The sequence below is a fragment of the Bos javanicus genome, chromosome 11 (genome assembly GCF_032452875.1).
Source record: "Bos javanicus breed banteng chromosome 11, ARS-OSU_banteng_1.0, whole genome shotgun sequence".
NCBI classification, from domain to species: Eukaryota; Metazoa; Chordata; class Mammalia; order Artiodactyla; family Bovidae; genus Bos; species Bos javanicus.
Genome location: NC_083878.1, coordinates 21,711,802 through 21,738,060, shown reverse-complemented (window position 1 = coordinate 21,738,060; position 26,259 = coordinate 21,711,802). Strand labels below are relative to the sequence as shown.

General features: G+C 36.4%; 1 protein-coding gene across 3 annotated transcripts in view; it reads left to right on the top strand.

The window, feature by feature from the left end:
* MAP4K3 (mitogen-activated protein kinase kinase kinase kinase 3) overlaps positions 1-26,259 on the top strand; it is a 183,324-nt gene that overhangs the window by 125,374 nt on the left and 31,691 nt on the right. For 2 of the 3 annotated variants that reach the window (XM_061432143.1, XM_061432145.1), the window contains 5 exons: positions 4,799-4,857; positions 6,140-6,202; positions 16,134-16,192; positions 23,809-23,847; positions 24,092-24,145. In XM_061432143.1, coding sequence (XP_061288127.1) covers positions 4,799-4,857; positions 6,140-6,202; positions 16,134-16,192; positions 23,809-23,847; positions 24,092-24,145 — 274 coding nt within the window. The remainder of the gene's footprint in view (positions 1-4,798; positions 4,858-6,139; positions 6,203-16,133; positions 16,193-23,808; positions 23,848-24,091; positions 24,146-26,259) is intronic. The other variant, XM_061432144.1, reaches the window with a different exon arrangement.

Below are 26,259 nucleotides of genomic sequence, written 5' to 3'. Positions count from 1 at the left end.
GTGACTTCTCTTGTTGCAGAGCACGGGTTCCAGAGCATGCCGGCTCAGTAGTTGTGGTGCAAGGACTTAGTTGCTTGGTGGCATATGGAATCTTTCCAGGCCAGGGACCGAACCCATATCCTCTGTATGACAGGTGGATTCTTAACTATTGGACCACCAGAGAAGTCCTCCATTATTTTTAATATGTGAAAGTAGTTACAATATGTCTTTGTCATTTCTTTAATAATACGAGATGCCTTTGTAGTTGATTCAGAAAACCTTATGTGTTCAGTAGTATTGAAAATCTGAAGTACTTTCTATTATGTTATCCAGTTATATTTTTAAGTTGTATTGTCAGGCCCTTTATTGCAAAGTGCAGTTACCTCTGGGTCCTTCTTTAGTAGTTTGTATCAGTGATTATCAGCTCCTAACTACATATGCACATATATTCTATTTAGCTAAATACTGTTACCCTAGTTTTTCTGAGATACTGATATGCCCCATTTTTGGTGGGAGCAGGTGATACGTGATGGACATTTTCTCACCATTTACCAGTAAGAAAAGTGTCATGTCCCTCTAGTATGTTGAGGTAGCAATGGGATTAAAATCACCACTTCTTACAACTTGTGGGTTTGATATTTGAGCCTTTAAAATCTTGTACAATGTTCTAGTATATGCTTTCTTAGGATGTTTTATGATTTTATATGAGATGTTATAAAGTATAGGCAGTCGTGCTATTGACGATAAAGACAGGCTTTGAAAAATAACATTTTAGTAGTCGTATATCTTTGTTCCTTTAATAATGTTTTCTGTTTACAATTACATGATGTCTCTTCATGTAACTGAGGTTTTCTGTTTATTAAGCTAAATGATGTTAAGGCAATATATGTAAAAACTGACTCACTTGCAGAAAAGTTATTACTCTTTCCCTTTTAGAAAGACCTTTTTGCCTTCAGTTGAATATGGTAAGCAAAGACTTGTTTTGAGAGGAAGTAATTCTGGGGCTCTTCTTGTCTGCCAGAGTAGGATCAGTTTTGACCCTAATAGTAGTGATGGGTCAGCAAGTGATCATGTCAGAGCTGTTTCAGAGAACTAAGAGGGAGTTTTCATCTGGATGCTGCTGCTTAGTCAGTTCAGTTGTGTCCAATTCTGTATGACCCTATGGATTGCAGTCCACCAGGCTCCTCTGTCCATGGAATTCTCTAAGCAAGAGTACTAGAGTGGATTGCCATGCTCTCTTCCAGGGGACCTTCCCAATGCAGGGATTGAACCCGGATCCCCTGTGTTGCACGCAGATTCTTTACCACTGAGCCACCAGGGAAGCCCTTTCATCTGGATAGTAAAACATAAATTTATGGTTTGTAACTTGACATATGTTCAAGGAGATAGTAGCAGAAACAGAGATCAAGACCAATAGACGGTTACAGATAAGTAGGAATCTTCAACATTATTAAGAACATCATAAATAGCACTGCAGCCCAGGGTGATTGTCCAGCAGTTATTTGAACAGAAGCTGGAAGGTCCTGTGGCAGAAACTGTCATAACTTTAGGGAAGTTGCAGAGAACAGAAGAGCGACACCAATGTAAGGCGTGAAGAGTGAATCTCCAGAGGGACTTTGTGACTCTTTCTGGGAATGCATTCCCACAGAGTATAAGGGTGGTGAATACCTGTGACAGTTGGGGTTCTGTCCTTGTTATGAAAGTTAGTCTTAAGACAGCATCACTTAAATCCATGCACCTTATCTTTGACAAAGGAGGTAAGAATATGCAATGGAAAAAAGACAATCTCTTTAACAAGTGGTGCTGGGAAAACTGGTCAACTACTTGTAAAAGACTGAAACTAGATCACTTTCTAACACCATACACAAAAATAAACTCAAAATGGATTAAAGACATAAATGTAAGACCAGAAACTATAAAACTCCTAGAGGAAAATATAGGCAAAACACTCTCTGACATAAATCACAGCAGGATCCTCTATGACCCACTTCCCAGAATATTGGAAATAAAAGAAAAAATAAACAAATGGGACCTAATTAAACTTAAAAGTTTTTGCACAACAAAGGAGACTATAAGCAAGGTGAAAAGACAGCCTTCAGAATGGGAAAAAATAATAGCAAACTAAGCAACTGACAAAGAATTAATCTCAAAAATATACAAGCAGCTCCTGCACCTCAATTCCAGAAAAAAAACGACCCAATCAAAAAATGGACCAAAGAACTGAACAGAAATTTCTCCAAAGAAGACATACAGATGGCTAACAAACACATGAAAAGATGCTCAACATCACTCATTATCAGAGAAAAGCAAATCAAAACCACTATGAGGTACCATTTCACACCAGTCAGAATGGCTGCGATCCAAAGGTCTACAAGCAATAAATGCTGGAGAGGGTGTGGAGAAAAGGGAACCCTCTTACACTGTTGGTGGGAATGCAAACTAGTACAGCTACTTTGGAGAACAGTGTAGAGATTCCTTAAAAAACTGGAAATAGAACTGCCATATGACCCAGCAATCCCACTGCTGGGCATACACACCGAGGAACCCAGAATTGAAAGAGACACATGTACCCCAGTGTTCATCACAACACTGTTTATAATAGCCAAGACATGGAAGCAACCTAGATGTCCATCAGCAGATGAATGGATAAGAAAGCTGTGGTACATATACACAATGGAATATTACTCAGCTATTAAAAAGAATGCATTTGAATCAGTTCTAATGAGGTGGATGAAACTGGAGCCTATTATACAGAGTGAAGTAAGTCAGAAAGAAAACACCAATACAGTATGTTAACACATACATATGGAACTTAGAAAGATGGTAACGATGACCCTATATGCGAGACAGCAAAAGAGACACAGATGTAAAGACAGACATTTGGCCCCTCTGAGAGAAGGTGAGGGTGGGATGATTTGAGAGAATAGCATTGAAAAGTGTGTTATCATATGTGAAATAGATCACCAGTCCAGGTTCGATACATGAGACAGGCTCAGGGCTGGTGCACTGGGATGACCCTGAGGGATGGGATGGGGAGGGAGGTGGGAGAGGGGTTCAGGATGGGGAACACATGTGCACCCATGGCTGATTCATGTCAATGTTTGGCAAAAACCACCACAATATTATAAATAGCTTCCAATTAAAATTAATTAATTAATTTAAAAAAAAGAAAGCATCACTGTGCCCCTGTGCTCAGTAATTATGTGGTCCAATGAAAGCAGGCATTTCATATGTGACAATAACAAGGCAGATAATGCATGGAACTGTCCTCGTGTAACTTTATTATGCTATTTGGTGACAGGTGTAGGTGAGAGTTGTTCAGTAGGCCTCTATCAAGGTGAGATACATATATATATATATGTATGTGTATATATATGTGTATGTATGTATATACATGTTTTAATATCTTACTAAAAACTATTTTGTAATCTTTGATTTGTGATCATATGTGAACAGGCATGAGGAACCCATTATTGAAGAGCCTGCTTATCTCCAAGAGCCAGAATTAGATATCTAGTTCATAACAGCTATAAAGCATATACATACTTCACATTACAACTGTGTATTTTGTAGGGCTGTTTCTCAACTTTCTTTATTTGTGCTTCCTATTGCTAAATATTCAAATCTCATGATCTCCTTTCATTGTTGTTAACATTCACAGTAATCATACATACTAAGCTAAAATCAAAACAGTTACAAAATAAGTGTGCTTTGAAATCTTACTCGTTCCCCTGCCTTGATTGAGAATTGTTGTTTTGGCTGAAACTCAGGCTCTTACTAGTTGAGCTGTAATATCTGTGACTCTCTGTTTTGCTTCTTTTTCATGTTTTATATTTGTGCCCCTGCTTTTATCTCGGTGGTCTTGAATGCTGTACCAGGTTATAAAAGCAGATAATGACAATGAGATACAGAAATTAAAGATAAAGGTAGTCAGTCATTCATTAAATTAGAAGAGCAGGGGGAAAGGTGAATGTAGTATAGTCAGTTCATGTTGGCTCTAATATTTCGGTTGTACTTTCGCTGTAGAGGTGTGCTAGTTATTTATCGTTGTTTAACAAATTACCCCTAAAATGTAGCAACTTAAAGCAATAAACATTTATTATCTCATACGTATTCAGGGATCCAGGACAGCTTGGCTGGGTGGTTCTTGCTCAGGGTCTGTCTTGAAGCTACAATCAGAGTGTCATCAGGGGCTGCAGTTTCCCAAAGGCTTGACCAGGGTGGAACATTTGCTTCCAGGGTTACTCACATATTGTTAGCCCAGGACTTCAGTTCCTTGCAGTGTAGCCTCTCCATAGTGCTGCTCAACATGACTTCCTCCAGAGCCAAGTGATCCAGTAGAGAGAGCACCCAGGACAGAAGCCTTATCTCAGAAGCTGTATGCTACCACTGTGCCATCTTCTTATCACATAGGCCACCCCAGGATGTAGGAAGGGACTACATAAGTTTATGAAGGTCAGGAGGCAGGACTTATCAGAGACCACCTTGCAGGCTGGCTTTCAGAAATACTCTGCCTGAATTGCTGTCTGTCTATAAAGTCCTAAGTTAAGATTGTCTGTATTTAATGCTGGGTCACAATGAAGTAGCAAGTTAGATCCTGACATAATTTTGCTAATCATCTTTGGGTTATTAGATTAAGCTTTAACAGCTTAGACTTTCTTAGGTTTCTTCTAGCTAACAGATTGTTTATTTAAATCTTTGGGTGTTAATCAGTCTATAAGAGATGATGGGATTAAATGTGTTTTGCTATGGAGTAACTTTTTAAATTATTGTTAAGAATGTTGAAACAGATCACAGCTTTACTTTTTATCTTTTTTAGTTGGCCAAGTAAAATTTGATCCACCCTTAAGGAAGGAGACAGAACCACATCATGAACTTGTAAGTAGTGTAATCTTGGAATCTTAACACTGAAAATAAATGTTTTAATTAGTCTTTCTGATTTGTTGGCACTGACTACAAAAGCTAGTTAGTAAAATTTTCTAAGCCTTTGGGGAAATAAAAAGGTAAGTAATTCTAAAATTCAAAATAAATAAATCTGTGTTGCTGAGATTAAATATTTTCAAAATTACTTTAGGAGAAACTTAGTTTGTACCATTCTCTGTTTAAATGTCTTTAATGATTTTTTTTTTCTTTTTTCATTTTTGCTTTGCAATTTTTGAGGGGCTTTTTGTAGATATATTTATTAGGATAAATGCCACAGTCTTAAACTAGAATTTTGGACCAGTGATAGTATTAATACGTCTTCTCATTAAGTTTATGGGCAACTTTTTAAGAGTGTCAGCCACTTTTCTAAACATCAAGGCAGAATCCAGTCTCCTTGGAGTAACTGAAATTCAGGAGAGACTAGGTGTACATAGCAGATTAAGTTTATCATTTATTTAAAGATTGCTAAAATGTTCTTTTCATGATTCTTTTTTGTTAATTTTTTATATACTGCTTTCCAAATATATGATAAAATATTAAGTGCAATCTCGGAAGCAAAATGCTGTGCAAACATTTGAGATGTTAATAGTCTACAGAGGAATAAAAAATGAGACTTAAAAAACAAAATCAATCTTAATGAAATTACTTAACCAAAGTTCCAGATTGTATGTTTCATTTTTTTTTTCCCTTTCTTGCTTAATAATGAGAAGAAAGTAACTTAATGAACACTCAGAACTGAAGTGGGAACTTTCTTCTTAAATTTAATGCTTATTTTAATCCACCTGACTAATGGCATACAAAGAGAGTCTTTAGCTTTTAATCTAAAGAGTTGCTCTCAGTATACCAGCATGGAAGAAAAATTCTTAACATGTTAAGAATGTTAAAAGAAAAATTCTTAACATGGTCATGTTACAGTACTTCAGCCTGACCTTTATGGAGAGGATGGAGAAGGTAAATCTTGATGTTTATAAATGCCAGTTGTTATTTTCTGCTTCTCTTTTTAAGTTAGCATTGCATGCATTTAAGTTCTGTACTAATTTAGTAACTGTATTATATAGCAAAGTTGTTGCACCGCTGCTTTTTTAGAAGCTGCTTAATTGGATTTGACTTTGCATTTACCTTAATAAAATGATGTTAGCAGGACTGACTGACTTCCCTTGTGAAAGTCTCCCTTTGTGAATTTGTGGCTTTTAGTCTGAGTGTAAATAACTTGGGTTTTTTGGTCTCTGCTGAACAGCCCGACAATGATGGTTTTTTGGACAGTTCAGAAGAAGTATACTACACTGCAAGATCTAACCTGGTATTTCCCATCTTCTGATTTTCTTTGTCAGCATTGTTTTAGTCTTAACTGTTTTTAGGTTTTTTTAAATCAACCATTTTGTTCAGTTTTAATGAATCAGTTTAAGCATTGTTTTATAAATTCCTGCCAGTAAGCAACCTACCATATATTAAGGATTATAGCAATTTTTTCTATAAGGTAAACATATTTACTCAAAGATACTATAATGTTACAGTAAAAATTAATTTTTTAATTTGTTATAAAAACATTTTTGTTCTCACTCAGATATAAATTTTTTCTTTAAATATTGCATTTCCCTATAAACATGCCCAGTGTGAATAATGTGACTTGTTTTAGTGAACTATAAACCATCCATGTATATACATATCCATATATTACAAAAATAAAATATATATAATTTTAAAAAATAAATTACCCCTAATTAACAATGAAATCCATCTCAGATGAAATTTTAACTTTGTAATATTATGTAATATCCAGTTTTCTCAGGCAAGAATTTGGGTTATAAGGACTCCCTGAAGTTTTTTTTTTTTTTTTAATTTTATTTTATTTTTAAACTTTACATAACTGTATTAGTTTTGCCAAATATCAAAATGAATCCGCCACAGGTATACATGTGTTTTAAATACTATCTTACCATTAGGTAAGAAAAGATGAGAAATTAAGCCTAGCAAATATTAAATAAATAGTACTTTTAACAGTTGTTATTAAGTAGCTTTTTCAATTTTTGTAGCTGGCCAGGGCCCCAAGTTGCCTCAGCATTTACTTCTTGATCTACTTTTCTGCCTTTTCAATTGAATTTTCCTTCTCTTTCCTTCCTTTCATACCTGTTTTAGTTCTGGTTAGTTTAAATGATTCTTTATAAAAATTTCTAAATCTATGCCAAATAACATTTGTAGAACATAAAAGAGACTTAAGATACAGTTTCCCTTTTAGGAAAGTTGCTATCTTGATAGGCAGAAAATACTTGTATATGTAAACTCTTAGCCTTGCAACAGAATGTACAGTGCCCTGCCAGAGTTTCTTCTGGTGGTGACTGTTGAGGAGAGTCTAACATATAATAGATACTATGGAAATCAAAGAAGGAGAAAAGCTTTGGGGTTAATGTGATTGATCTGGTTTGTGGGAGGAACTAAAAGTCTGATTTCAGTATTGTGTAGGAATCATTCTATGTTTTTCAGGAAGAAAATGAACAAATGACTCCTATGTTTCGTGGGAATTAATGTGGGAACAGTCATTGACACAGTTTTGAGAGATGGCAGATAAAGAGCTGAAATTATGGAGTGGTTATACTACTACTAATTATGAGATTAGCTCAGAAAAGAATGGTTCATGTCATCAAAGAGGAAATGATAGATGAACCCATGGGATTGCATGTGTTCCCCAGTTAGGTCTGAAGAAAGAAAGTGCAGAAGACTAGTTACCACATCGGTGCTGCCTCTTCTGCGGTAAGAGGTAGAACCAGCACTGGAGGCAGGGAAGCAGCAGCTGAAACGCTGGAGACTTGAAACTGACGTCGCTCAGTCGTGTCTGACTCTGCGACCCCATGGACTGCAGCCTATCGGGCTCCTCAGTCCATGGGATTTTCCAGGCAAGAGTACTGGAGTGGGCTGCCATTGCCTTCTCCAGGGGATCTTTCCACCTGGAAGAGTCAGTAAATGGCCCAGAGAGGCCAGAAGACATGAGGCCAGAATTAATCATCTGAGGAGACAGGTGAGATGGAATGTCTGAAGACAACACTGCCAGTGATTTGTGGATAGAAAATGTTTTCAAAATTAGGCATATGTAGGCTAGAATGATAGTTAGTGAAATTTGTTGTGGAAATAAAAAACCATAGACTCAAAAGCTTAAAATGACTATTTTATGTATTTATATTCTCCAGGAAAAAAAAACAGCAAAACGAGAAACCATTTTAGAGCTGCAGTCTTTTTCTCTGCCCTGTGTGTAACTCACCTAGTAACTTGGGTGAGTTATCCTGGCTCTGTTCCCTCGAACTTCCTCCCACACCCCTTATGTTATGATAGTGGGGCAGTTGACAAGGGGTCTTGTAACAGAGAAGAGTTTTAGAGCCATTCAACTTGTGGGTAGTTCTGGAAGAAGAGGAATGAATGAAGTATTTGTCAGATCCTACCATTTATAAAATCAACCTTTAAAAATCCACTTATATTGATAACACTCCCATTCCCCCATCCCTAGCCCCTGGCAGTTGCCATTCTATTTTCTATGTCTTTGAGTTTTTCTGTACTCTATGTAAGGGTATTCTGTATTCCATGTAAGTGGAATCATGCATTATTTGTCCTTTTGTTACAAATAATATAAGTGAAGTGACTGGCTCACTTCACTTGGCATAATGTCATAACATCTTCAAGATGTATCTCTGTTGTAGCATGTGTCTGAAGTCTGAATAATATTTCATTGTATGTATAGCTGCATGTTGTTTATCCATTAATCCATCAGTGGACTCTTGTGAATAATGCTGCTGTGAACCTGGGTATACAAAAATGTGTCAAGTTTCTGCTTCTAGTTCTTTTGGGCATATAACTGGAAGGGTGATTGCTGGATCATGTGTTAATTCTGTGCTTGATTTTGGGGGGGATTACCATACTGTTTTCTATAGCAGCTGCATCATTTTACAGTCCCACCAGCATTGCACAAGGGTTCCAATTTTCTCCACATCCTCCATGCTTGTTATTTTCTGAGTGTATGTTTGTTTTATTGAAGTATAGTTGATTTATAGTATTTCATTAGTTTCTGGTGTGTCGCATAGTGATTCAGGTTTTTTGTAAAGATTATATTCCATTATAGGTTGTTATAAGATATCAGGTATAATTCCCTGTGTTATACAGCAAATCCTTTTTGCTTATCTATTTTATATTTAGTAGTTTGTATCAGTTAATCCCGTACTTCTATTTTTCTCTCCTCCTTCTCTCTCCCTTTTGGTAACTATAAGTTTATTTTCTGTGTCTGTGGGTCTGTTTTTGTTTTGTAAGTAGATTAATTTGTATTGTTTTTTAGATTCTGCTTAGACTAGGCATCATATTCTATAGGCCAGTCCACATTGATGCAAATGGCAGTATTTCATTTTTTATCACTGAGCATTATTTCATCATGTGTATGTACCACATCTTTTGTTGACGGGCACTTGGGTTGCTTCCACGTCTTGATGTTGTAAATAGTGCGGCTGAGAACTTTGAGGTGCATGTGTCTTTTCACATCAGTGTTTCTGTTTTTTGGTGTGAAGTATCCATAATTATTCCAGTCTCCTGCTTTCATAGTTCTTAGCACTGTGAACAGGATTTCAACTCATAACAAATACCTGTTGCTGGCCACTAAAAACCTGATGGACCCAACATGTCTGGCTGTTATCTTAGTAGAGTGTTGGCACCAAGATGATGGCCCTAAATCTTTTGCGACTGAAAAGAAGTATTTATCCTCTTAAAGACCTCACCATCTTACTTGTCATCAGTGATTTCTGGTTGCAAGTATTTTCATCTTATGGTTTTTGTAAATGAATTCAGAATATTACTATACCTCAATTTTCAGTACTATAATAAAGGTTTTTTTAATCAGGCAATCTTAATATGTGAAATATATATGAAACATATGAAACAAAAAGAAGAAAGCTTGATTTTAGCATTGTTAGAAAAAAAAAAAAAGGTCTTTCAATTTTGAAAGATTTCTGAGTTAAAAAAGCAAAGTAAAAAACTCAGCAAAATTCGATAATAGTAAGAGTTTTGCCTATAACCATATAAATGAATATATCCCATCTACAAGATGCTGTCTTTATGTTAAAAGAATATATTACACATCTGTTCAGCTACTGCTGATTTTCCTAGTTGTACTAGGCATTTTAGCCCATGTACCAGTGAAAAATATATTGAAAGGTAATTACAGTTGACTCTTGAACAACAAAGGGACTGGGGACACCAGCAGTCAAAAGTCTGAGTATAACTGTAAAGTTGGGCATCCTGTGCATCTGTGTTTTCAGGTTCAGCCAACAGTATATCATGTGGTAGTGTAGTATGTACTTACTGAAGAAAAGCCAACATATTAAGTGGATGCATCCAGGTGGCGCTAGTGGCAAAGAACCTGCCTGCCAGTGCAGGAGATGTAAGAGACTAGATCTGATAGACAGAGTGCCTGATGAACTATGGACGGAGGTTCGTGACATTGTACAGGAGACAGGGATCAAGACCATCCCCAAGAAGAAGAAATGCAAAAACCAAAATGGCTGTCTGAGGAGGCCTTACAAATAGCCGTGAAAAGAAGAGAAGCAAAAAGCAAAGGAGAAAAGGAAAGATACACCCATTTGAATGCAGAATGCCAAAGAATAGCAAGGAGAGATAAGAAAGCCTTCCTTAATGATCAGTGCAAAGAAATAGAGGAAAACAATAAAATAGGAAAGACTAGAGATGTCTTCAAGAAAATTAGAGATACCAAGGGAACGTTTCATGCAAAGATGGGCTCGATAAAGGACATAAATGGTAGGGATCTAACAGAAGCAGAAGATATTAAGAGAGGTGGCAAGAATACACAGAAGAACTGTACAAAAAAGATCTTCACGACCCAGGTAATCACGATGGTGTGATCACTCACCTAGAGCCAGACATCCTGGAATGCAAAGCTAGTGGAGGTGATGGAATTCCAGTTGAGCTATTTCAAATCCTAAAAGATGATGCTGTGAAAGTGCTGCACTCACTATACCAGCAAATTTGGAAAACTCAGCAGTGGCAAAGGACTGGAAAAGGATTGCATTCCAATCCCAAAGAAAGGCAGTGCCAAAGAATGCTCAAACTACCACACAATCGCACTCATCTCACATGCTACCAAAGTAATGCTCAAAATTCTCCAAGCCAGGCTTCAACAGTACATAACCGTGAACTTCCAGATGTTCAAGCTGGTTTTAGAAAAGGCAGAGGAACCAGAGATCAAATTACCAACATCCGCTGGATCATTGAAAAGGCGTGAGAGATCCAGAAAAACATCTGTTTCTGCTTTATTGACTATGCCAAAAGTTTTGACTGTGTGGATCACAATGAACTGTGGAAAATTCTGAAAGAGACGGGAATACCAGACCACCTGACCTCCTTCTTGAGAAATCTGTATGCAGGTCAGGAAGCAACAGTTAGAACTGGATGTGGAAAAACAAACTGTTCCAAATAGGGAAAGGAGTACGTCAAGGCTGTATATTGTCACCCTGCTTATTTAACTTATATGCAGAGTACATCATGAGAAACACTGGGCTGGATGAAGCACAATCTGGAATCAAGATTGCCGGGAGAAATATCAATAACCTCCGATATGCAGATGACACCACCCTTATGGCAGAAAGTGAAGAGGAACTCAAAAGCCTCTTGATGAAAGTGAAAGAGGAGAGTGATCAAGTTGGCTTAAAACTCAGCATTCAGAAAACTAAGATCATGACATCTGGTCCCATCACTTCAGGGTAAATAGATGGGGAAACAGTGGCTGACTTTATTTTGGGGGGCTCCAAAATCACTGCACATGGTGATTGCAGCCATGAAATTATAAGACGCTTACTCCTTGGAAGGAAAGTTATGACCAACCTACACAGCATATTAAAAAGCAGAGACATTACTTTGCCAACAAAGGTCCATCTAGTCAAGGCTATGGTTTTTCCAGTAGTCATGTGTGGATGTGAGAGTTGAACTATAAAGAAAGCTGAGTGCCGAAGCATTGATGCTTTTGAACTGTGGTGTTGGAGAAGACTCTTGAGAGTCCCTTGGACTGCAAGGACATCCAACCAGTCCATCCTAAAGGAGATCAGTCCTGGGTGTTAATTGGAAGGACTGATGTTGAAGCTGAAACTCCAGTACTTTGGCCACCTGATGCAAAGAGCTGACTCATTTGAAAAGACCCTGATGTTGGGAAAAACTTAAGGCAAGAGGAGAAGGGGACGACAGAGGATGAGATGGTTTGATGGCATCACTGACTCAATGGACATGAGTTTGGGTAAACTCCATGAGTTGGTGATGGACAGGGAGGCCTGGTGTGGTGTGGTTCATGGGGTCACAAAGAGTCGGACACGACTGAGTGACTGAGCTGAACTGAACTGAAGAGACACACGTTTGATGCCTGGCTCTGGAAGATCCCCTGAAGAAGGGCATGGCAACCCACTCCAGTATTCTTGCCTGGAGAACCCTATGGACAGAGGAGCCTGGCAGGCTACAGTCGATAGAGTCACACAGAGTTGTACACGACTGGAGCAACTGAGTATGCATGCATACACTTTAAACCCATTGTTGTTCGAGGGTCAGCTGTCTCTGTAGAACACTATGTTAATTGCTATGGAGGAACATCAGCAGTAACATAATCGTTGCTCTGAAGAACATGGGTCTCCTGCATTGCAGGTGGATTCTTTACCACTGAGCTATAAGATTACCCCAGAATTAAGTCAAATTATTCTATAAATAAATTTACTATGGAAAAGAAACAGATCAGCTTTGTTCATTTTAAATCTGTTAAACTATTACTTACTATAAAGTTATGTTGTGTGGTCACGTTTCTTACCTTTTGTATATGAAGACAGTTCCAGGGAGGACTCGTTTTATAATTGCATGATGATAGGACATTTGCTGGAAAATACACCTAACCTGTTTCAAATATACTTCAACAAAATTAAAAAGAGAAAATAATAACCTACTGATATTCATTCCATATTTATTCAGTTTGCGTCCTTTCTTCTGCTTTTATTAATCAGTGTTCCAACCCTACTTGCTTTTCTTTTTAAGAAACAAGAATTATCTAGGGTTCAGTCCCTTTTACATATGTAAATTGTCGACCACATTAAAAAATATTTCCTAACACTTTACTCATGCACCATATTGTCTCATTTTTTTGATGAGAAAAAAAATTCTATTTTCTGTTTTCTTGGTTAAAATATATTGCTAAAGTATTTCTTTTCTGTTTTTGTAGCTAACTGTAATAATTCTTTCGACTTCCTGCTGTTTCCTCATCAGTTATAGATAGACTTTGTAATCTCCAGCTAAGTTTAAAAAAAAAAACTAATAAGATTTTCTTGGTGATATATTCTCCTTTTCCAGTGTTCTGCATCACATCCTCTGTTTACTTTCAGCTCTTGCAAGGCCCTTGTTTTCTTAGAGCCTTTATCCTAGTTCAGAAGTTTTCCCCTATTCATTAAAACACTTAGGACTTTCTGACCCCAAAAGATATTTTAATTGGGCCTAGGTTGACCATCTTAAATTTTTTGCTGAATGTTCAGTTTGAATCTGTTCTGGGCTATTGCATGTTTTCAATCTATGTTGGTTGGCTTCTTTGTTAAATACTGTCATTCATTAATAAGTTGGTGCCTGATTTATGCTACTGAATTTTTTATGTCTATCCAGACATGTTCAAATATATTCTTATTTAGCTTATAAAGAATGGACTTATTGTCACTTTATAGGGTTAATTTGAGTGTTTTGCCAAAAGTTTTGGTAGCATTTTTCTATTCAGAGTAGCTTCCAGGTCCCGTTGGAAAGCTTTTTAGATCAGTCTTTCTTAGATTGCCCTAAAGATACGTGAATGACTGCTAACTTTACCCAAGCTTCACTTTTCTTCCTTTCCTTTTTATTTCTTCTCATTTTTCTTATCTGATTTGCTATCTGAATTCCTGCCATTTAATAAGTGCTTGGTAAATAATAGTTGAATTAAATTAACTGCTTATTAGAAGAACTTAGTGTAGTCCTTTTACTTGATGACATGCCCAGCACATTTTTCCCCCACTTTGGATGCTAAAATATAACTTGATTTACAGAGGCGGAATTACTAAAGAATGAAACCCTTTCAGTTTTAGCTTTCCTGGTAGGGCTTAATACATGGCACATTTAATCATCAGACGTGGATCTATCAACAGATTCTCCCCAGCCTGAGTGTTATTCTGTATGTGAACTTAGGCTCCATTTTCTATTAAAATATTTCATTAGTTATTTTAAATTCTTCTCTTACCTTTCTAAATATCTCAGCTGATCTTTTTTAAGTTATTATCATCAACCTGGTAATTGTCATATAGCAGATGAGCTAGCTATTCTTAGGACCTGTCTATATTTATATAACACAAGCCATGGCCACTCTGCACGAATGTGTGCTTTCGAAAGCTGTCATATGATTAAAGGCTTAAGAGATTATACTGGCTAAAGAGATTGCTGGTCTGGCTTTTAGAAGGGCCCAATTACATGTAGCTAAAGAAAATAAAATTGAATTCAATAAGGTATGCATTGATATTAGTATTTTTCTCTTCTAATTACCAAAGCTTAAAAGTTCCTATGTAACATGACCCCTTAAATAGTACAGCATAATAATTGTGTGGTGGTCTAATGAAAGTAGTGATCTCATCATATTAAAATACATCGTTACAAATTAAAGAGAACAAGTGTCCTTTTTCATTAAGATTTTATGTGATACTAGTGTGACAGTTCACTAATCTTTTTTGTTTATGATATATTATCTTTTATGTCACTGGTAAGTACATATGTTATGCATGGAAGAAAACAGTTATTGAAGAAGACAAAATTTGAGCCTTGTCTAAACCAGGCTTTTGACTTTTATTTTCATCAGATATTTTTTTGGACAGGTCTTAGAGTATTTAAATGTTAAAATGCTTTTCACTTAAATGTGATGTATTGCTTAGAAGTCTCATATTTCCCAGCTTAATATTTATGTGATCTATGTATATCTTAACAAGGCTGAATATTATTTATTAACAGGAAAATAAACAAATGGCATTTGAACAAGCATTTATTTAGGGCCTAATTACTGTGTGCCAGGTACTATGCTAGACCCTAGGCTATAGGGAAAAAAGATGGATTTAACAATTTTCCTATGTTTGAGGAGCTTACAGCCTGGCTATTATTTTTATAGACTTATAAATAAATTAATGAAAAGCCAGTGTAAATGCTAAAGGAGACATATGTGTTAAATACTTTGGAGTCATGAAGAAGGTCACACTATCTTCCTGGACAGTCTTGGAAGGCTGCTCCAAGAAGGTAACTTTTGCATTAAGTCCTCATTGTGCATCTGGCAATATCTTGTAAAATTAGAAAGCACTTTGAGTACACTAATGTATTCTAATGAAAATAACATTCATTTAAAATGTTAAATATTCCCCCCTTAATCATTAAAACAGTGCTTGAAATACCCTGGGAGAAAATGAAACTTTGTACTTTCCATTGTTGTTGGAAGGCACTTTTTCCTCAAGAAGGCATATGAGTCGAGCATACTTATTATTATTTCCCTTATATTTCAGCTCTTAGCTCTACAACTTGTAGCATTCAGTGGACGTGTTTAAATAGTTGACCTACCTTAATAATAATCATGTGAAGCTTTGCTGTGTAACTCTACAAGAGTATTAAAAGTCCTTAAGTGCAGTTTATAATCTTGTGCAAGTTCACATGTATAATTTACTTTAAAAAAGCACCTTATTTTTTAATCTTTAAAAAATTATTACCTGTTGAGGCAGTAGTAGAAATATGTGAATGTGTGTATATACATAATGAATCCAGATCTTATTTACAAAGTCAAACCAAGATTTTTGTTGCTTGTTCTCTTTTGTAATCATTTTTGCTTCTTTATAGCTTGAGCATAAATACCTTATTTAAGCTTTTTCTTTCCAAAAACTTATTTTTACAAGTGTTAATTATAGTAGCAGTGACCATAAATGAAACTTGCATATATTATTCAAACTAATTGCCAGAATATTTTTGGTAACTTAAATCATAAAATGTATAAAGCAAGACTACAAACTTCTGAAATCTTTAATTGTTGGAAGTCCTACTTTGCCTCCTTTTTAAGAACATATAGCAATACAGATTTATTTGAAGTCTGAGGTTTCTCTTTTTAAAAAATATTTATTATAGTATCATGATTTGTGATATACAGCCGTTTTGCTAAATATTTTATTTTGTACCATTAGGATCTACAACTAGAATATGGACAAGGACACCAAAGTAGTTACTTTTTAGGTGCAAACAAGTAAGTAAAATCCTTTTAAAATTATATTTAAATTTAAGAATAATTAAGTTGCCTTTAAATATGTTATTAATTTTATTTTAAATATTTACAGTAGTAAATTATACTAGTCTGGTAGATTATATTTTATAATATGTTTTAAACTTTTTTTTATTACTGCCTTGCCAATCATCTACTCAATAATTGTCATAATGGGGACAATCACATTAAATTTTTTATGTCAAGCTACTTTGTAGACCTTACCTGTTAGGGAAAGCTAAGTACATTCCAACTGAAGAGAAATATATGTTTCAGCAATGTATTGCTTTTATTTGCAGAGTTGACATGTTTATTCCTTCTAAAACTTGTTCCAGTGCATCTTTCAGATGTGTTGGCCTGTGAAAACAGATGGAAATAGTCACACTGTTTAGAAATCTTTGTCTTAACTTTCTTTTAAGAAAATAAATAGTTAAAATGAGTCTCAAGTTTTTGAAGTTATCATATATTTTATGCAAGAAGTAAATCCAACAGTTAATTCAAGGTCAGCTCTATACCAGGCCCTGTGTAGCTGGTGCAGCCCCACAGTGAAGCGGCACCTAGCTTACAGGGTGACAATCTAAGATGTTCATAGGCCTGAATTAGCATGTTACCGGTCAGGGTCTGCTGTTTCTCAGAGTCTCATTTCCTGAGTTCATGGATGAATTATCATTATAAAAGCTAATTTATAGGGAAATACTTTAAATTGGCAAAATCTCCCAGCTGTGTGGCTATTATTTCAATAATCAGAACTTAAAATTTCAAAATACATTTTCAGTGAAATTATAGGGTTGAGACATATTTTAAGTTAAGCAGGTGACTAAAAGACAAGCAACTCAGATTCTCAGATTTAGAGATAGTAATGCAAAATCTCGGAGAAAGCAATGGCACCCCACTCCAGTACTCTTGCCTGGAGAATCCCAAGGGTGAAGGAGCCTGATAGGCTGCTGTCCATGGGGTCGAGAAGAGTCGGACACGACTGAGCAACTTCACTCTCACTCTTCACTTGCATGCATTGGAGAAGGAAATGGCAGCCCACTCCAGTGTTCTTGCCTGGAGAATCCCAGGGACGAGGGAGCCTGGTGGGCTGCCGTCTATGGGGTCGCACAGAGTCGGACACGACTGAAGCAACTTAGCAGCAGCAATGCAAAATCTTGTCTCTTTTTTTATAAACTCAATGTTTAATTTAAATATTCTTTTTTTAACTCAGAGAAGGCTTTGAATGACAAGCTAGAGAAATGCATTAGTTATGATTTAGCTCAAGATTTTGGTTTGTTTTTTATATACCTTATGTTTCCTAAAATTTAAAATAAGTCTAAAATTTCCCTGCTAGAAAAATGAAGTTTGTCAAAATAATAGCAATGTGTTATTTTATAGTTTGTCCTGATTTATTGATGGGCAACAAAGGGAAAGTCTGTCTCATAATGGGTTAGCAAATAAAAAATTCTAATGTGTTTCTGTGTTATTTTTGTCTTAATTTCAGGTCCCTAGTTTTAAGAATCTTGTTAACAAATTTTGATGTATTTTTATGAGATTGGATAATTTGGAAAAATATTTCATTTACCTTTTTTAGTTTATTTGAAATATATTTTTATATTATATACTTGCAAAAATACCCCCAAAATAGCCTGTCACTAAGTGCGTTTCCAGATTCCTTGGTTCTCATTTGTCTGATTGTGGGGTTTTTTTTGATTGTTAAACATTTTCATATTATATAGTTAACGTTGGCTAGGTAAAATGTTAATAATTTGCCCAACCTTCATTTTTTGATTAATTGGATCCCTGCTTAAGGAACTGTATTCTATATAACGAATCACTGGCAAGGTAGGTTGGCCAATATATACATACATGTGACATGAGCATGGATGTAGCACTTCTCTTATTGTACTGATATGTCTGCTTTATTCTTGTGACGAGGCAGTGTTTTAAAACTCAGAGGATTTTCTGCTTTCTCCATAGGTGATCAGGCAGACAGATTTCCATTTATGGGTTTCTACCTATTCCAGACCACATAGGAACTGTCTAAGAGAGTTTTTTGTTTTTTTTTTTAATAGAGTACATACGTATTTTGACTTAGTTGTTTTCTTTTGAATTCTGTTATTATTGGGGTCAACTTTTCTGTTAAAAACCAACAAGATATTATTTTTTAAAGAAAAATTATTTCTGATTTCTATTAATATAGAGCCAAAGTTCTAAAAATAAATTCTCTTCTAAAGACTTAAATCAGTGAAAAGAAATTCTTGGCATAATTAAGTATAGCAGTGCACACGTGTGTGCTAAGTCACTTTAGTCGTGTCCGACTCTGTGACGCTATGGACTGCAGCCTGCCAGGCTCCTCTATCCATGGGATTCTCCTGGCAAGAATACTGGAGTGGGTTACCGTGCCCCTCCAAGGGATCTTCCTGACTCAGGGCTCGAACCCACATCTCTTACACCTCCTGCATTGGCAGGTGGGTTCTTTTACCACTAGCACCACCTTGGAGTGTAGCAGTAATAAATGCCAGATCAGAGTCAGAACTCTTTCTTGCTATAACTGTGTAACTTTGAGAAATCTACTTCAGTTCTCTCTAATGAATGGGGATTATAATAGTACCTACCTCATAGTACGAGAAGGCAATGGCACCCCACTCCAGTACTCCTGCCTGGAAAATCCCATGGACGGAGGAGCCTGGTAGGCTGCAGTCCATGGGGTTGCTAAGAGTCGGACACGACTGAGCGACTTCACTTTCACTTTTCACTTTCCTGCATTGGAGAAGGAAATGGCAACCCACTCCAGTGTTCTTGCTTGGAGAATCCTGGGGATGGGGAGCCTGGTGGGCTGCCGTCTATGGGGTCACACAGAGTTGGAAACGACTGAAGTGACTTAGCAGCATAGTATGTTAAGGATGAAAGGGAATAATCATTGCAAAACATTTAGCACCTTTTTAGTAAAAACACATTAGTTGCCCTTATTTATGGTATTTACTCAGTAAATGTTGATTGTAAGAGTAAATGAGTATGAGTGAAAGAATAAAATTGCCTTTTGGTTTTAAAGAAATAGGTTTTTTGCTTTGTGTTTTAATATAATCAGGGTAATACTTACAGTTTTGAGCCAGTTAGGCAGTTTTGAAAGATTATAGTAACAAGCAGCTAATTCAGATATGCCATACACTTCGGTGGTGGTTTTTTTATTTCTCTGTGTTTCTTCAGTTTATCAGTTAAATATATGATCTGTTTACAGATTGTACCATTTTTAAACTCTTCATCCAAATTTTTTAGTCATTTTAGATTGACTATTTAATTTAATATGTGAGGGCATCTTTTTTGATTTGTTTTATTCATTACTGTCTCAAAATTCCATAAAAGGAATTTAAGTAGGCTAGTGAATAGTGACATTATTTATTATGTTGCATCCAGTCTTGTGATTAAATCAATATCATATTTTTCTCCAACGCATTCAAGATGCAATATTTAGTATAAATGAACCTTTATGTAAATGTAGCTGTATTTCATTTTCTCTTCTATAAAGGCTGAAAAGCAAACCATGTTTTCTCCTTTTCGTTAAAACTTCATGAAGTCTGTAACTTTATTAACAAAATATCTTAACTCATCATAGGAGATTTATAAATGAATTAAAAATATATGAGCCCCTAGCCATAGAATATCTGCTTTTTCATGTTCTCTTATTTTATAGAACCTTTAATCCCAGGAAGATAATATTTTAAAAAGTGAAATGCCATATGAGTCCAATTAAATATGATAAACTGAAAATAAAAATACATTTTAAATTCTCCTTTTAATTATTTTAAAATGCTAATATTCTCTACTGGAAAAGAAATGGCTCAGAAAATATTGTCATATGCTTAAGAAAAAGTTTTTTTCATATCTTCTAAGGTCTTCTAAGATGGCTTCCCTTATAGCTCAGTTGGTAAAGACTTTGACTGCAGTGCAGGAAACCCGGGTTCGATTCCTGGGTTGGGAAGATTCCCTGGAGAAGAAAATGGCAACCCACTCCAGTAATCTTGCCTGGAGAATTCCATGGACAGAGGAGCCTGGCGGGCTACAGTCCATGGGATTGTAAGCGTCGGACACGACTTAGTGACTAACCCCTCAAGATGGTGTGAAAGCCTACTGTAGAGTTTAGAAGACATTATGTTTCATTTGATGAAAATACAGCAATGCTTCTGAAATTTTTAGTCTCAGGATCCCTCTACCGTCTTAAAAATTATTAATGATTTCAATGAGCTTTTGTATATATGGGTTACAAAGATAAATATTTGTAGTACTGAAAGCTTCAAAATATTTTTTTATTTCAAATAGTAATGTACTCATTCCGTGTTATCATTAAAAACGTTTTTTGTGTGTATTAAAAAATTCCTCATCTTTAAGAATGAGGTGAAATGCCAACTCTTAATGGTACCTTCTTTGTAATACCAGTTGATTCTTTTCATGAGACTTAAAAGCAGCTTACATATGGCAGTATAATACAGCAAACATTTTGTTGAGGCCCACAAACAACATTGTTTTATGAAGAATAGCTGTTTTTTTCTGAAGCAGAATAATATTAGGAAAAAAGGTGGCATTGTTTTATATTTTTTGCAGAAATCCTTACTATCTGGCTTGATAGAACATAGCTGGATTCTCACGTCTGTTCCTAATCTATTTTGATATACATCTCATGAAAACATGAAAAGAGCACGTGTTAGTGGTTCAGTCGTGTCCAGCTCTTTGGGACCCCATGGACTGTAGTCTGCCAGGCTCGTCTGTCCATGGAATTCTCCAGGCAGGAATACTGGAGTGGGTAGCCATGCCCTCCTCCAGGTGATCTTCCTGACCCAGGGATTGAACGCAGGTCTCCCACATTGCAAGCAGTCTCTTTACCATCTGAGCCACCAAGGGAAGCCCTTCACATCTCATAGTCTCCAGAAAACTCTCTTGAGTTTCATTCTCAATGAAAGAATAAAAGAGAGAAAGAAAAAGAGTGAATGAGTTTGTATTTTTTTAAAGTGCTTTAGATTATGAAAATAGTTTTACCTTGCAAACCTCTTACAGGAGCCTAAAGGACCTCCAGGGTTCCCAGACCATACCTTGAGAATTGCTAATTTAGAGTAGTGTTACTTAAGAGATGGGCATACCAGACCACCTGACCTGCCTTTTGAGAAACCTATATGCAGGTCAGAAAGCAACAGTTAGAACTGGACATGGAACAACAGACTGGTTCCAAATAGGAAAAGGAGTATGTCAAGGCTGTATATTGTCACCCTGCTTATTTAACTTATATACAGAGTACATCATGAGAAACGCTGGGCTGGAGGAAGCCCAAGTGGAATCAAGTTGCCGGGAGAAATATCAATAACCTCAGATATGGGGATGACACCACCCTTATGGCAGAAAGTGAAGAAGAACTAAAGAGCCTCTTGATGAAAGTGAAAGAGGAGAGTGAAAAAGTTGGTTTAAAGCTCAACATTCAGAAAACTAAGATCATGACATCCTGTCCCATCACTTCATGGCAAATAGATGGGGAAACAGTGGAAACAGTGGCTGACTTTATTTTTCTGGGCTCCAAAATCACTGCACATGGTGATTGCAGCCATGAGATTAGAAGATACTTGCTCCTTGGAAGGAAAGTTATGACCAACCTAGATAGCATATTCAAAAGCAGAGACATTACTTTGCCAACAAAGGTCCGTCTAGTCAAGGCTATGGTTTTTCCAGTGGTCATGTGAGAGTTGAACTATAAAGAAAGCTGAGTGCCGAATAATTGATGCTTTTGAACTGTGGTGTTGGAGAAGACTCTTGAGAGTCCCTTGGACTGCAAGGAGATCCAACCAGTCCATCCTAAAGGAGATAAGTCCTGGGTGTTCATTGGAAGGACTGATGTTGAAGCTGAAATTCTAATACTTTGGCCACCTGATGTGAAGAGCTGACTCATTTGAGAAGACCCTGATGCTGGGAAAGATTGTGGGCAGGAGGAGAAGGGGACGACAGAGGATGAGATGGCTGGATGGCATCACTAACTCGATGGACATGGGTTTGGGTGGACTCCAGGAGTTGGTGATGAACAGGGAGGCCTGGTGTGCTGTGGTTCATAGGATCGCAAAGAGTAGGACATGACTGAGTGACTGAACTGAACTGAATTTAATTGATAATAATAATTTTTTAAACCCCACTGACTGAATACTTACTGTACTCTAAATTACTATTCAAAGCATTTTACCTATATTAATTAATTGTATTTTCAGATAGACATTTTGATCTAGATACTATTGTAATTCCCACTTTACAGATATGGAAACTGAAGCTTAGGGAAATCATAGTAACTGATTGAAGGCCGCATCACTTACAGTGGAGAGGCTGCTTCACAGCTTGAAATCATTTTGCTATACTGCCTCCTGGTCTCTTAGACAGGTCTCTTTTAGACCTAGTCCTTGAAGAGCTTTGTGAATAGATAATACATTTGACCAAAGTCCCTCAATTTTTTTCACATGCAAAATAAGGTTTGCAATTAGTTTATGGTTTTCCTATATCATTTACAACTCCAGACTTAAAATTTTGTCATTTTAAAAGACTTAAATTGTTATTTAACTATCCTAATTAAAACATTTGAAGGCTAAAATCTATTCTGTTAATTGTTTGTACCAGCTAACCATACCTTTCATTTTTCTCTGGTTTTATGCTTTGATAATTCTGAGGGTAGTTTTTTCAACTTTATATAATAGGAAAGGGAAATGATTAGAAGGTACTACCTTACAACTTTTGAGGAGAGTAAATTTTCTGCTGAATCACTTTTACCACAGTAACCTATTAGTAACCGTATTTCTATCTCATTAGCTTTAAGAAGGCTCTTGAGTTTTTATGCTTAAAGAATATAATACAGGAGGTATGCTGCATGAATGGGCAGGGAAAAGAAGTAAGGGACCTTCAGGAATGCTGTGAATTCTCTCTTACATTCCTGAATACCAAAGTTTTATAAATTGCTCCTAATGGTAAAACCCTCACACCTGGTCTGATAGAGGCTTAGTCTCCCAAAAGTGTAAATGTGTTTGCCAGTACACCACTGGAGAACAGATCCTTCAGGTAAGTGAGTGTCTCCTGTGGAAGCAAAGTGCTACTACATTCATGTATTCACATCACATGCATGCGTGCTTTTGCAGAGATCCAACCTGTTGAGTTTCATTTCGGAGGATTGCCTGAGAGCATGATGTTTTTTAAAGTGTGTCACCTTTCTTAAGAAAAAGAAAATATAATTTCAGGTGTCAGGTAAAATAGTCCAGGTAAAAATGTAAATCCTGGAAACCCTTGAGTGTGACCCTGCAATTATTGCTTTGTCAGCTCTATTGTGACCTTTCATGGTGGGTTGTCCTTTGTTTGAATTGATATTTTTCCAGTAAACGCTAGAATTTATTTTGTTCATTTAAAATACATGTATAAAGACATGAGCAGCAGAAAATAGATGTTAAATGATGTTTTATGGTATAGAGATGATCATTGTAGCAAGTTTTTAGTGAGTAATAAAAGTATTTTATTTGAAAATTTTATATATAAGGTTAATGTGATAAAAAAAATTGTACTTGATATTTCTTTGCTTTATTCACATTATTTTTAATTTTTACTTTTCTCCTAAGGAGTCTTCTGAAGTCTGTTGAAGAAGAATTACATCAGCGGTAACTTTAATTTTTAATTAAGTTTATAATATTTTATGTTACAGATGAGTCAAGTCCATTTGCCCCCTTCTCTATCATATAGCCTAAGAGTGTTTTGTTGTTGTTTTAATATTCTGAATCCTAAAAAGATACAGAAATAAAATTCTGTCCTGTGTTAGCTCTTCTTGCATTGTCTAAAATTTCTTCTTAAGCTTTTTGGTAAAGTCCATTTAGTAACAGTGAAATTACCCTTTTTCATCCGTAGAGGGCACGTGGCACATTTAGAAGATGATGAAGGAGAAGATGATGAATCTAAAAAGTAAGTTCTGTTTCCCTTTTTAGTAAAAGAAAGAGTGTCATTTAGCCTGATTGAGTAAATCTGACGGCTTAATAGTGAAGTAATTTTACTGTCTTTTATCATGTAGTATCATGGGTTGTACCAGAGTTTCTTTCCTTTTCTCTGTTCTAGTTGTATTAGTTCGGGCATCCTTAACAAATACCATAGACTGGGATTTATTTCTCATGGTTTTGGAGGCTGGGCTGCTGGTCAGTTTACCTCCTGGTGAGAGCTCTCCTCCAGGCTGGAGACGGCTACCATCTCAGTACATCCTTAGACTTCCCTCAGTGTGTGCGTGCAGACAGAGAAATCTCTCTTCCTCTTTTATAAGGCCACCAGTCCTATTGGATTAGGGCCTCATTCTTATGACTGCAGTTAAATGAGCTTTATTACCTCCCAAAAGCACTGTCCCCAAATATAATCAGTCACATTGGAGTTAGGACTTTAACATATAAATTTTGAGGAGACACAGTTTAGTCCAAAAAGTCTTATTAACTCCTTCCAGCATCAACTCTAAAGTCCAAGACTCATCTAAATATCATCTAAGTCAATCTGATTTCGATCTCATGATCCCTAGATCACCTTTAGGATTTATTTTTTCCTTTTTTTGAAGAAGCATACATGTTTGGAAAGCTCTGTCATCCCGTCTACAGCCTCCCTTCATTTTGTCTTGTCCATCTTCTATTCAAGCTGCCAGTGTTTGTTCTGGTACAATCCCATGAATTCTTTTTTTCTCTGAGTGATAGTTCAGGCATAAATGTAGTATTCTCTCCAGTACATGCTTTCTGATGCCATCCATTTCTGAGCTAATACGGATAGGCTGAGAATTTTTCAGATTTCAAGTTCTGGCTCCTTTTTGCTTAGTAATTGCTTCTTCAGTTCATCTCTCTTCTCTTATTTCACTAGAAGCAATCAGAAAGAACCAAGCCACTCCTTCAGCAGTTTGCTTCGAAATCTCCTCAGCTAACTTATCCAGTTTCATCCCTTGCAGATTTTCCTTCCACAGAACACTAGAACAACACAATTCAGCCAAGTTCTCTGCCACTTTTTATGAAGGATTACCTTTCCTCCATTTCCCAGTAACTGCATTTCCATTTTGAAACCTCACCAGAATAGCCTTTAATGTTCACATTTCTACCAACATTCTGTTAATGCCTATTTGTGTGTTCTCTGAGAAGATGGAAGCTTTCTCACCAGCTCTCCTGTTTTCTCACTGACCTCTCACTCTCAGCGTCCATATTTAACTCTTACAGTCTTTGCTTATTACTCAGTCCCAAAACTGTTTCCACATTTTTAGGTATTTGTTACAGTAGCACCCCACTTCTTGGTACCAAAATATGTTTTAGCTCAGGCTGCCGTAACGAAATATCATAGACTGAGTGGCTTGAGCAACAGAGATTGGTCACAGTTCTGGAGGCTGGGATGTTCAAAATAAGGTACCTGCAGATTCAGTTCCCAGTGAAGCCCTCTTCTTGGCTTGTAGACAGTGGCCTTCTTGCTTTGTCCTCACACAGCCTTTTCGCAGTCTGTGCACACACACACACAGAGAAGGAGATCTCTTCCTCATCTGACAAAGCCACTAATCCTATTGGATCAGCTCCCTACCCATATGACTTCATTTAACCTCAGTTACCCCCTAGAAGCCCAAACACAAGCACATTGGGGGTTAGAATTTCAACCTACGAATTTTCAGTGGACACAGTTCAGTCCATAGCAGGAGTTGATTAAAAAAAATAATAACTGAAAAATGTTTACAGAGACAGTAGACATATCTTGTGGTTTAATGTTATAAATTAGTAATTGGTAGCTGCTAGAATTATTACTGTAACTACAAAGAGTCTTACTATATGGTTGATTAAATTTCATCTGATATGTTTCAAGTAAACAAATCCTTTGGGTACAATTTTTTTTTCTTTTTTTACAACTGTATTTTTAAGGGGAGAATATTTTTCCCTTCCGTATTTATTGATGTTAGTTCTTTGAGAGAGGAGAGGGAGTTTGTTTTTGTTTTTTTAAAGAGGGATGCAGTTTCCTGATAGAGTGACAAAAACACCTGAGAAGCCATTGGAACATTGATTTTCTTTCCTACCTCACCA